This window comes from Microtus oregoni, unplaced genomic scaffold (assembly GCF_018167655.1).
Source record: "Microtus oregoni isolate MIOR12 unplaced genomic scaffold, Mior012 000011F_ref0000422, whole genome shotgun sequence".
Classification (NCBI taxonomy): domain Eukaryota; kingdom Metazoa; phylum Chordata; class Mammalia; order Rodentia; family Cricetidae; genus Microtus; species Microtus oregoni.
In genome coordinates this window covers 46,918,099-46,932,167 of record NW_024543070.1, presented here as the reverse complement: position 1 = coordinate 46,932,167, position 14,069 = coordinate 46,918,099, and the positions used below count along the sequence as shown (strand labels likewise).

General features: G+C 39.4%; 1 protein-coding gene across 4 annotated transcripts in view; it reads right to left on the bottom strand.

Annotated features, from left to right (window-relative positions):
• Window positions 1-14,069, bottom strand: part of LOC121453357 (cytosolic carboxypeptidase 1-like) — a 131,718-nt gene that overhangs the window by 41,596 nt on the left and 76,053 nt on the right. For all 4 annotated transcript variants that reach the window (XM_041660081.1, XM_041660078.1, XM_041660079.1 and 1 more), the window contains 3 exons: window positions 11,170-11,253; window positions 9,525-9,611; window positions 9,295-9,443 (listed from right to left, as the gene is read on the bottom strand). In XM_041660081.1, coding sequence (XP_041516015.1) covers window positions 9,295-9,443; window positions 9,525-9,611; window positions 11,170-11,253 — 320 coding nt within the window. The remainder of the gene's footprint in view (window positions 1-9,294; window positions 9,444-9,524; window positions 9,612-11,169; window positions 11,254-14,069) is intronic.

The following is a 14,069-nucleotide window of genomic DNA, read 5'->3' as shown; positions in this document are numbered from 1 at the left end:
TCATAAATCTACGTTGGGGGACTGGTTAGATGGCTCAGTGGAAAGTGCACTTTTATACAAGCATGAAGACCTGAGTTCAAATCCCCAGAACACATGTGAAAAGCTGGGTGTGGTTATATGTATGCCTATAATCCCAGCACTAAATAGGACACAGAGAGGATCCCTGGGGCTTACTGTTAGCCAGCCTAGCTCCAGGTTCAGCAAGAATCCTGTCTCAAGCAAATAAAGCAGAGACAGATAGGGCACGGTAACATCCTCCTTCAACCTCTGCACCCACACACACCAAACACACACACCACACACCATACATACACCACATACACACCACACATATCAAACACATCACACATACACACACCATACACACATACCACACCACACACACCACACACACACACGTACATATCCCATACACACAACCACACCATACATACCATACATCATACACACCACACACACACCATACATATCATACATACCATACATACACACCCCATACATACTACACCACACACACACATCACGCCATACATACACACACACCACACCAGATACACACCACACATAAACACACCACACACATCATATACACACACACCAGATGCACACCACACACACCACACATACCATACATACAACATGCACACATACCACACCACACACACCACATATACCATGCATAACACACACACATACATCTCCTTTCATCTAAACATTGACTTCTATATTTTGCTTTATTTTGGTCTAAATATCTATTGTTTGTTTTCATTAGCTGTCTTCCTTCCCTTTGATTTATGTCCTCCAGTTCCTTACACTCAATACTTACTTTCAGTTATTTCTTATTTAAAAGAATATAACCATTTCGATTTACAAGTTAATGCTGGTTTAGTTATGCTCCCTAAGTCCCTGATAGCTAGTCTTCTCCTAAAATAAAATGTATTATATAATGGGCATTGATTAAATACTAGCAATGAGTCTAGTTCTACAGGAGAACTCAAATATTTAATTTTAATAGCTTCATATAGCTGGTAGTTTATTCTGCTTGACAGATAGTTCTAAATGATTTCTAGCATCAAATTCAATAAATATTAAATTAAAAATAAAAATAAGTTAAAATTTATTAAGTAAATATTAAAATATCTTTTAAAAAGATATTTAAGAATAACTATCATATGATTTCCAAGAGCTGATATATTCTTTACCTTGATCACTTTTCTCTTGATTTCTAACAATAGTCATATCACACTAAAAACTGCAGCTATCTTCTTACATCAATAAGCTTCCCAATGATAAGACGCAAGGTTCCCTGCTGTTTCATGAGCCTCCTGTGCCTCTTTATGCAGACAGTAGGAACTGAAAAGCAGTTGCACTTCCTGGCTAAGATTCTGTGGGTGTCACTTCCTGGAAAGACAAGACATGTACACCCCAAGATGCTTCCAGGGTCCAGTTCAAATGCTTCCTCATGTCTTTGCCAAAAACGCAACCTATATGAAATGTTTGTCTCACATTTGAAGCCCAACATTTTTAGTTTACAATGTTTGTCTTTATTTCATCTTTTTGACAGAAGAAGACAGCGTGTTCCCCCTCATGCCCTCATGGTTTCTTACATGTTTAAGACTATACTCCACTTTATAATGAGGCGTATATTGCTCTTTAACTTCAGGCTCTGGTAGGGAAGGCCGACTTTCTAGAGCTTCATCAGCTTTTGTCATCTTGTTCTTGGCTGGACCTGCATGAGTTCCATCATTTCTCATATCCAATGCTTTTCTCTTTCTTAAACTTTACTCTCAAGACGCTGAAGTACATCCTCAAACAGTCCTCAAAAGTGGATCCTCAAAATTCCAAAGCCAAGTTTGGCTACACTGTTCACAATCTTTACATTCTTTCTTATGTTGTAATTCTTGCTGGGTCAGATTCTATTTTAATAACAGTGATCTTTAGTAAAAGTAATGATTGGAGCTTTGTTCTCTCTCTGTGGTCTCCATGATCACTTTACTCCATAAAGGTCTATGGCCCCTTAAGGGCTGCAGCTTGTGAGCTGCAGGTGCGAGGTCCTTCTGTGTGTGTTGCTTTTATTGGTTAATGAATAAAGAAGCAGCTTTGGCCCGTGACAGAGCGGAATAGAGCTAGGTGGTAAAACTAAAGTGAATTCTGGGAGAAAGAAGGCAAGTCAGTGAGAAGTCATGTAGAAGACAGGAGACAGACGCTTCCACTGGAGCCCACTGGAACTTTCCTAGTAGGCCACGACTTCATGGTGATGCACAGATTAATGGAGATGGGTTAGTTTAGAATACAAGAGCTAAGTCTGGTCTACAAGAGCTAGTTCCAGGACAGGCTCCAAAGCTACAGAGAAGCCCTGTCTCAAAAAACTGAAAAAAAAAATATAAGAGCTAGCTAAAAATATGCTTAAGCTATTGGCCAAACAATATTGCAAATAATATAATTTCTGTGTGATTATTTCGTTTCTGAGCAGCCTCTGACAACACACCTGTCTCTTGGTATTCTGGTTTTCTTTTTAAACCATTAAATTTCTCTGACATTAATGCTACAACTTCTGCTTCATTTTGCTTGCAACTTTATCAAATTATTCAATCACAAGTGTTCGGTCACTGAAGGAACACACAGCACCAAGCTGTAACTGACTTTTGAGAGCACCCACCTCCTCCTACCCAGTGATGCCCTGTCCCACCTCAGCCCCTTTAACCCACTTCCTTTCTCCTATTTATCAAACACTTCTTTCTTCTTTAACTAATTTCAGCTGATTTCTTTTTAGTTTGCATTCCCATTCTTTAATGGTCTAGATTAGCTGTTATTTTCCTTAGGTTCTATCAAAGTAATAACTAAGCCAGCAGACCAAGACTAGTTGCCCACATCTCCCATACCCTCTCCTTTCAAAGAAACCTACTGGACACCTTGTGTAATTCTTAGTTCTGTGTCCTGGCCTCTCCTCATGTACTGATTCCTGAATTTTTAGGTATACTAACTGTGCGCTGGCAGCGACAAATGACAGACTCTACAGAAGGTACCTGGCTGTCCCCAAGCTTCTAGAGTCACAATACATGTCCAGTGTTGGGCTGATCTTCTATATGCAGAAGAACACAGTAGTTTCGAGTACATGATCTGCAACCAGGGCTTAAACTCCCAATCAGCTCTCACAGGACTGCTGAGCACTGACTGCGCTGTGACCTCTGAGTAAAATGAGCACTGAGAGTAGACTGTGTGGAGACACACCAAGGCCTGCACAAGGCCAGCACTGACCGCCGCCTGCCCACAGTGCTGGCATGTCCTTTAAAGGGGAAATGAGACCCTCTCGGCAGGTAACACCTCAGCAGTGTCATGGACACACTACGTCGTCTCTAATTTCCTGACCTCACTGCACCCAGGCAACTCATCCTAACAGCTAACTACAGGAAGTAGAAAAAGGTTCAGGCTGCGGTGAAGGGGAACTTTAGACTTATCTAAAATGCTCTAATTTCTTTTTAAAGAATGTATTCTGATATTACTTTTTAAATTATAGTACTAATTTTGATAAAATATTTTATAAGTTCTAACTGAATATATCTGGAAATAAAAATAGGCTACAACACCAGAATTAATCTAATGAGGAAACTTGGATTCTATCAGCTATAATCTACTCAACATACTACAGAAAGGCTGTATTTTAGTAACTGATTAATTCATCAGCCAAAAAAATAAATCTTTTTATTTGCATGAAACAAATATATTAACAAACTGTCCATTTTAAGTTGCCATGGTAGCATCCAATGGCACTAGCCTTTAATAAAAACAAAGGCCAGGGTCAGTAATAACTACAAACATGAAGGGAGATGAGGTGTCTCTGGCTCCAACCATCACATGCCATAATTTACAGGCATAAAGGTAACATTAACAGATGGGGACAAAATAGCTTAAAATAGAGAAGGGTTAACTCTTCAGCATCTCACAGGGACATCAGGGCATGACACTAAAGAGATGAGGAAGCTACTGGTATCGCCTTTCTCAACAACAGATGAATCAATTCAACAAATAATTCAAAATTAGATACTATTCAGACTATTGGCACTTCCAATCTGTTACCTGTAAGTCCAGAAACAGGCAAAGGCACAAGAGTCAAAAAGGGACAATAATGTAGAACAAAGTAGATATCAAGCCAAAATATACTAAACGCAACAAAGAGGTGTTTAAAAGAAAACACTGTGTGTGTGTATGTGTGTGTGTGTGAGCTGTCTCTTTCTGTAAGTCACACTTCACACTGAACTTATTATTTATGCGCAGAGTGAAGAACAGACCACAGGAAGCAGGGAATAAGCACACTGTTGATGGCAGACTTGGATTCGATAATCACTTGACTATATGAAATAACTGAGAGACGGGAAATGTGGCTCTGAGCTAAACCCTTTTATTGAATTTTTTTTAAAAAAAAAAAGTCCAACTTAAATGGGGATCCAAGGACTAGTATGTATTTCATGAGCTAATGACAATTTCATGATCCCAACACTAACAAAAAGAGCTATGGTCTGTAGGAACACAAAGTAATCCAGAGTGCTGGGGCATCACTTCAGAGGGGCAACATCTTGACAAAATGTGCAACTCTCCTCACACCTCAAGTAATTTCAATATAAAGCTTTTAGAAAGAGTTGGGAGCCATGGGGGATGGCTCAGTGGGTAAGGTTTTTGCCTTACAAGCCTGAGGACCTGAGTTTGAGCCCCCGGACCCTCGCTAACGTTTTAATCCCTCCCAGGAGATGGGAAGAGAAAACGGGTTTTCTGGAAGCTCTTGGGCCAGGGAGGTAGCGCACTGTACACAGCTGTAAACAGCAGAGATCCTGACTCACCTCAACATTCATGTCATAACATGTATGCACATATTCATCATATATACACAACACACAAGTCATATACAGACATACACAACACACTTCACACTCTTACACACCATACACACATATATACATACATACAAACACAAATACTCATACAACATACACACAAAGTCGACTATCCTAACTAGACTAGGGTCTTTGACAAGTATCTTGTGCATGCTTGTTTTATGCTACCAGCATGAACGTTATGGTCCTCACATCCACTCATCTGTCAACAAACACTTACCAAACAGCTACTAAGAGCCATATTATCAATGTACAGAACACCCCTATGTTCCTATCTCAAAGGAGTCACATACATGTTGAAACAGCAGGGGAAGCATTAGTAACACAGCTAACTAATATAAAGCCCCTGTAGCAGCAGAGGGAAAGGTCACAACTCAGACAGCCCCAGCTAACCTCCAGGGCATGGGGCGTAGATTCCCAGCTGTGTGCATGCTTAATTACTTAAGAAGGTAGAGACTGATGCAGAGAGAGAATAAAACACAGCCTGAAACTAAAGCTGACTTATTAAATGTAAAACTGCCATCTAGTGGCAATTTAAGACAATCCATTTCAAGTAACAGATAAAGAGGGTATGGAGATAGTGAGTGACACAGATTCTCAAATTTAGCAGAGTATTATTCTCAGAAATATGTTGTAAAACTGCTTTAGAATCATTTGTAAAAAAATAAATAAATAACAGAATCAGAAAAAAAAGTCCCCCAAAGTGGAGCAGGGGTGGCAATTTCTCTAAATGAAAGCAATGGTAAGGCTGCCCATTTTGGTGAGGCTATTAATGGACCCCTCTGCCTCCTCCTGAGTCCACTTCCAAGTGCCCATCTCTCAGCATCCCCCAGACAAAATGCCCAAGCTTCCTCACAAAGTGGGGGAAAGGGCACACCTTTAATCCCAGCACTCAGGAGGCAGAGGCAGGGGACATCTGTGAGTTCATGCCAGTCTGATCTACAGAGGGATTTCCAGGACAGCCATGGCTACACAGAGAAACCCTGTCTCAAAAAACAAAACAAACAAAAAATAAAAAACAAAACCAAAAAGAGACAAAAAGACAAATATTAAAATCAGGGAGGGATACAAAATTAAGTTGTAATAAAAAGAAAATTTTAATGTTTTGATTGTCTACAAATCAAAGAAGTAAGAAAAGTACTAATTTACAGGGAGGTAAAGGTCAAAATTAAAGAAAACTTCTAAAGATGATCAACAGACCAGCAGCTGTGTTTTTTAAAACAGAATATTTTAAATACAAAAGAAAAGCCTGAGCACAAAGACATACACACAACTGTAGTTTCTGTTCACATCTCTGTGCTATCGATGAAAATCTAAACGTCACTCACATAAGAAAACACTCCATGTCAACATTGTCCAAAACTGAACAGCCACTCAGAGGGAAGACAATGGACAGCATGTTTTATTTTGACTTTAATGGGAATGCTACTGATATTTACCTTATGCAAGACCATGTAAAGAAAAATATAAATTATCCTATAATTAATTAAAATTTTCTGGCACCTGATAAAATCGCAATACTTATAACAGATGTCCATGAGCGGTAGTGGTATACACCTTTCTTTTATCCCACCACTTGAGATGGGCACAGGACGATCAGGTGTTCAAGGTCATTTAACATGATGAGGTCAAGACTAGTTAGGACTATGTTGAGACTCAAAAAAAATAAATAAGTAAACTATTCAGAGAAACAAAGATCTTTAATTTTTTTGAAAATGGTAAAATGTTAAACTATCATACTACAATCAATATTCTCCAAACAAATGCTAGTGTGTAGCTGAGGCCCAAGCTTATGAGAAATAATGTTTTTAACTCAAAGGAGACATATAAAACAAATCAAATGCCAGAATAATTTTTAAAAACCTGATAAACTATGGCCAATAATGTGTGATAATAAAAGTTTGGATAATTATTTCAAAGGAATATTTGAGGGCCAGAGAAAATGTCAGCAATGTAATTTTTAATTAAAATATAGAGAATGAAACAGCATGGTTATGGCTTTATTTTTTTATTTATTTTTATTTTTTTTAACTTTTTTTTATTGCTTTATTGCTTTATTTTTTTTTTAATGAGGCACAATTATGTGTCAGAAATGTCAGCACTGTGGTAAAGGCTATAGAAAGCTGCGTCAAGGGGACTGTCTCCACACAGGGCAGCTGCGGTTTTATCTCCTTTTGAACACCATTGTGTGAGACCGGAATTGCGAAATACACGCAAGCACGTCCAGGGGGAAATACACGCAAGCACGTCCGGAGGAAATACACGCAAGCACGTCCAGGGGGAAATACACGCAAGCACGTCCAGGGGGAAATACACGCAAGCACGTCCAGGGGGAAATACACGCAAGCACGTCCGGGGGAAATACACGCAAGCACGTCCTGGGGGAAATACACGCAAGCACGTCCAGGGGGAAATACACGCAAGCACGTCCAGGGGGAAATACACACAAGCACGTCCAGGGAGAAATGACTGCTATGCACTAGCATCACGGAGAACAAGAGTATGGAACAGACTACACAAGGATAGTCCCATCACCAGTCATGCAAACCAAGGACACTATGGATGTTTTCAACAAATATACACATTTACAAGATTGTTTGAAAATTAAATACGACTTCAAATCTCTTAAAAAGTATTCATAACCATGCCAGATATTAAAATATCTATTCATTCCAATATTTCATTAAATGACAAAGCTTTTATCTCATACAAGTGGGTCATTCTAGAATACATTATTTCCTACTTCCACACAGCAGCTGGCAGCAACCTCTTCAACTACCAAAAGCTTTAATTTTCAGAACTGTTTCTTTGAAGAACATCATCACCACAGGCTTTTTAACAACTTAGGGAAATGACTTGAAACACAGGACACCAGTGTCTCAGATCTCCTGTTTAAAGCTTTCCAATCTTCGTAACCAATTATTGAGACCACTATCATTTTGCAACAAATTTCTCCTCAATAAAAGGATGCTTTGTATGTTAGAGAGTATGCGTGTACTATATAAAAAATTTGCTAGATTTGATATTTGAAGTTTTGATTTTTAAATACAAATGTTGAGTTTATGTAATTAGCCTCCATAGATATAGTCCTTGATTACTGACCAGATGCTGAACAAATAACCCTTAAGTTTCGTATTTAAGGTTTCGAACACAGCAGCCTTAAATGACAAGCTATACTTCAGATTCCTATTCCAAAACACTAGAGTTTTATTTAAAAAGAAAAAAGAATATTATCCAGAGAGCAGCAGTAAGGAAGGCAATAAACACAACACTCCTTCTTCAGCACTGTCCATAAACTGTGCAGTAAGGACTCATTCTGCAAGGGATGAAACTGGCCAAGAACAGACACACATCTGTCCCATGGCAGGTACCCAGTGAACACAAGGGAAGTGAAGTGCGAGTTCTGTGTGGGCAGCTAAGCAGGATCTGGAGTTGCAGCTACGATTACAGAAAATGAAACTGGGGTTATCAGCACAGGCTGTGCAAACAGAAACAGCAACACAGGAACAGTGACCAGTGACCCCTGGGAAGAAATGGACCCACTAGTAAAAGCAGAGGCTACTGCAGCTCAGTCCCCACATAACAGAACACCAACAATTCTCATCCAGTAAGGAAATGATGCCAACAAGAGAGAACCGCAAAGCCCGGACGGTTTCACTAGAAAAGTCCATCATGCCTTGCAGAATTAGCACCAGTTCTACACAAGGACTTCCAGAAGATGGAAGACGTGCCATGTTGTACCAAGTCAGTATGACCATGATACCAAAAGTGGGTATGGTGGGGGCAGTTAGGGAGGGGGAAATACAGCTTCCTAAGCACAAATGTAAAAATATTTTTCTTTGCTTTGTTCCTCTCTTCTGGAGCTGAAAATAGAGTCCAGAGCTTTCTGGACTGAACCACCACTGAACTGCAGCTCGTCTAAAATGCACACGCCCTCCACACATCTTCTCCACATGTGCCGTATCAGGCAGGACTGAGATCACAGGTGCTCAGCACTGTGCCCAGCTTAAAATGGAAAAAAATTTTAACAAAACATTAGCAGTTCTATTATTTAATCTATAAATGAAAAAGGGCTAATTTAATACCCTAAAATAAAACCTATGCAGAATATTAACAGGCTACGTAAAGAAGAAACCCCTGACTTACTGCTGCTGCTGCTGCTGCCCAGGCAATATCTGAATTGTGTTCCATTTGGATGAGATCACCAACAGCTACTGCAGCCTAAAGGAATGTCTACAAGAAGGTAGCCCTTCTTACCAACCAACTAGACTTTAAGCTATTTCAAACTGTGCATGATGAACAGCTAAGGTTTGGAAATCAGAGACTGAATACAGCTAAGGCAATGCTTCCATGCTGATCTCTGGTCCTGCAGGTAACTGCCTCACAGGAAGAACAAGAGGCTCACCGTAATTAAACTGGCTGTTGGACTTCTCACAGTTGATGATGTTGAACCTGTATGCAACGGCAGGCCGCATCCCGCTGACTTCAAAGTAGAACCACTGGTGATAATGATTACTGTTTATATCCGAGTTCAGAATGAGGTCATACTCGTTTCTAAAACACAAGACAAAGACACCTGATGGCAAGTCTGGAGTGTCTGCGCACACACAAAATGGGAATGTTTAAACGGCTTACTTTCTAATTTGAATTACTTTGCGCAAATTCCCAGATTCAAATTTTGAGTTAAACTTCAAAATATCTCCTTCTTCTGGAGTGGCATAGCTAAATAAAAAATTTAAAATAAATATATTAAAATATATCACACTTAAACAGATAAGCAAAGACTATAGAAAACAAGAAAATTCTGATGTCCATTTATAGTCAAATTATAATCACAAGAGTCTTGTTACTACATTTATACCCATAATAAGGACTTTGCCTTGCTGAATAAATGTCTAAAATACTGATTATCACATAGGAAAAAAGAAACTTATTTTTAGAACCGCCTGGTAAGTAGCCATAATTTTAACAAACTATGCAGTGTTTGCTTTTCACTAACATGGACGGTTTAAGGGATTTACTATCATCTGGTTGAATACCTACTTGCTGGGCACTTCTGTTGTCTGCCTGCCTGACCCTCAGAGAATGAAAACTCCTGCTCTTCTGAAAATTCTATTCCAAAACAAGAACGAATAAACTCCAAGAATCTCGGTATTTTTGTGCATCGTCACATCTGTTAGGAACAAGCTGGACATGCCCATGCTTGGGGTTCTGAGGTTTGTTTTCCACATCTAACAGGGAAGCATGAACAATGAAACAGCTACATGTTTAATAGGGTGTTATTCTTTCCTTGGGTAAGAATATTTTAAAGTCAAGGATGGCGGCATATGCCTCCTAAACCAGGAAGACTATTTTAAGTTGAAGGTCAGCCTGGGCTACACAGTGAGTTCCACATCAGCCTAAACTACAGGGGGGAACTCTGCCATAAACAACGGCAAAGACTATTCTAGACTCAGGCACCACCTTTGACGGAGCTTTAACTCATAGGTCTACCTACCACCAACCATTCTTAAGTTTGTTTCCTCCAATCATGAAAGGTAAGATGTCGGATTTCCTCAGAGCAGCAAGGAAAGGAGAGACCCATAGAGTTCACTCGACTTCTTTGAGTAGCTGGGATTTCCATGTATTTACTGCAGTTAGGTCCTGACACATACATACTATCGGTGATAATTCAAAAATAGCAAATGGCCGGCCTGCCAAGCCATAAGGCCAGGACGGAAACTCCAGTGACTGGTCTAGTGCTATTGCAATAAAGGACAGCATTTCCCGTGAAAATCCCATTCTTTTAGGTGGAGGTAGTTTCATTTTTCCAAAACCATGTTCTCCTCCTCCCTTCCCCACCGCCCTCCCTTCTCACCTCCTCCTAGTTTTCCCAGGAGGTCTTTTCTGTTGAGGCCCTTGGTCTTGCCTCATAATAAAGTGTCAGAATTTGCTCACTTCCCATGGGAAGCCTTACCCTTTCTGAGGAAAGGATGAGAAGGTGCAGGGGTGTGTGTGTGTGTGTGTGTGTGTGTGTGTACAAGGATAGCTATGTAAAATGAGAAAAGATTGTATTAAAAAATTCTTAATAAAAAAGAAAAAATCCCATTAAATGACAAAAACCAAAAACATGGTATTAGCTTACCTTTAATTTTCACCTTAAAAAAAAAAAGGGCTTGTCTTTCAACTTAAAGGAAAAATGAACAAGTTTTACCATGATCATCGGATAAAAACAGCAACAATAAGAGGGAGGATACGATAAAGGATAACGTGTCATAAGAACTTTAGGGCTCAGACTCACTTGGGGTTGTCCAGGTCATACACCACCCGGTCAATGATGTCACACTGGTGGATCAGCCTCTCAATGTCTTGGGCAATTTTTGTCCTGAAATCATAAAAGACAAACTTGACAAAATTTACAATTACAAGCCAAGGATACCAATGCACAACTTTCTCCAGAGTGAGTTTGGAGTGAAAGGGTATAAAATAAATAACTGTGTAAAATAAAAATAATCATTATTTTACTTGTATACAAAAAGCTAACACAAAAATAAAAAAATAAAAATCAGTACATATCAAAGCTTGATCTTTAAAAGCTAACCACATAAAATACAGCCACAGTCAAACCTTATAAAGACAGAGGGTGGGAGGGAGGCAAGCCTAGAGTATCTATTGGGCCTCTCTACACAGAAAACATATGGACTAACCGTTAGGCAAGTAATTCTGTGTGCATAACTGGAGGTAAGACAGAACCAGAGAGTTAAGACATCCTGCAAGATTTTGAAACACATGTATCTAGGAATTTAGCCCAAGAATCCAACCAGCAGAATGTTATGGAATATTAGTTGAAGATGTGCTACATGTGTTTATGCTGTGGAACATTTGTTTAATGGTACAAAGATGTGTTGCATTCTTTTATGTTGCATTTGTTTAACTCTGTGAAGCTGTGTTACTTTGCCTGCCTAAAACACCTGATTGATCTAATAAAGAGCTGATTGGCCAATAGCTAGACAGGAGAGAGAAAAAGATGGGGCTGGTAGGCAGAGAGAATAAACAGGAAGAAATCTAGGGACAACAGTGAGGAGCGAGAAAAGGAGGTGTGGAGGATGCCAGGGGTCAGCCACTCAAGCATACAGTCAGTCACTGAGTAAGAAGGAAGAAAGATATATAAAATAGAGAAAGGTAAAAGGCCCAGAAGCAAAATGTAGTTAAAGAGAAACTGGAAAATTTAAGTTAGAAAAGCTGGCTAGAAACAAGCCAAGCTAAGGCCAGGCATTCATAAGTAAAAACAAGTCTCTGTGTATGTATTTGGGAGCTGGGTGGTAGACCCCCAAAGAGCTGTCTCCTCAGCCCATCCTAAGAGGTTATAGACCCTATCAGGTTGACAATATTTGCCATCACATCTAGTTTCAAAGATTCAATTACAGTTTTATTTCACAACCCAACTAGTTTACCAGAGAGCATCTGTATGGGATTGGAAGTGCCTGCTGGAGCCTGCAGGGTCAGCAATGGACACAGTTGAAGATAATGCTGCCCCTCTCTTAATCTATCAGTACAAACGGCTCAGCTGTATCTTGCCCAGATGAATGGCATCTGGAAGTCCAGCTTCCTACCCTCTGACCTCATACTATCTCTACCCCCTTTTCCACAATGTTCCCTGAGCCTGAGGAAGGGACTGGGAGGAGCAGTGGGAGAGGACAGTAAGGCTCATGGGAAGAAGGAAGCAGTCTGCATGAGAACTCATAACTGTTCCATTGCCTGATAAAATGAAATGATAAATACGCCATATTTAATTTTACTGTTATTTTATCATTTACATTGAGTAAATATATATTTACTCAATATATATTTATTGAGTATAAATAAATTTATTGAGTGGTGTGGTGGCCTGCTTGTAATCCCAGTGGTCAGAAGGAGACACAGATCCTTAGAGCAAGCTGGCCTAGCTAGACTAGCTGTATTGGTAAACTTTCAACGAATAGGGCGGGAGAGCATCATGGAAGGTTCGCAGTGTCAGATGAATATGCATATACATTTGCATACATATATACATAAACAAATCTTATAACGGATTTTTTATTTTGCAATTGGGTCAGAGACTTCAACTGAATTTATTCTATACTTAATTTTTGTTTTTAAAAGATTAGGATCAATAATGCAAAGGTAAGAAAACAACAGAACTACAAATAACACTAAAATATTCCACAGGATAATTTTTTGAGCATGGGGTCTTGCTATGCTGCCCAGGTTAGCCTGGCTCAGCCTCCCAAGTGGCTGGGACCACACAGGTAAGCATTATTATGCCTAGCTTACTAAGTAAATTTAAAGGAATGGCTTGCTTCTTTCTTCTGAAAGTAACAAACCAATAAAGCTTCATTAATTTGACACCTTCCGTTTATAGTGTTACTAGATTCAGATAGGAAATCCATCACTTGCTTAGAGCAGGCTGAAAAAGACAAGGCAACTGGTATGAGCTTAGGTCAGCATCCTCAATGCATTTCAGGAACAAGCATTTCTGAAAGCTTTCTAAACAGCTGCCCGCTAAACACATTTGGTATTTCTGACTTGAATGTAAAACTTCAAAGCCATAAGACTACCGAGCTATAAGGGCCAGCGAACATCTCCTATAAAGAAAGGAGAGTGTGTATTATAGGCTGGAAAGCCATGGGATTTCTGTCACAATCCTCCAGTTCCGTCACTGGAGGGGTGGTCCCAAGGCTATCAAGTGAAGCATTAAGTGGTACCACATGCTACGGTAAAATGCACAGCTGGGGCTTAAAGACGCTTGTATTCCAGGATGTTCAGAGACAACAGCAAGGCCTCCTTTTCAGGACATACTACACTTCTAACAATGGTATATCAAAAACTGACCAGAAGTCATCTTTTAAAAATCACCAGAAACAGCAGAGACACTAAAAAGATTTATAAAGGGTTTTTGCATGCCGAGTATGTACTGGCTGCTAGCAACAATTTCTATATGTATTTTTGGCACATGAAATATCACCTCACTTAGTGCCTTTGTGAATACTGAATTCTCGTTCTTTATTTCCAGCTAAACTTCCAAATAAAAGAATGGATCCTAATTGCTTCATTTACAGCATATTTTAAAAGCATATCTAAACAAAGTATGAATAAAAAAATTACTAAATGTTGCTAAGATAGTATTTATTCAAACATCATTAAATAATCCTTCATACTTTT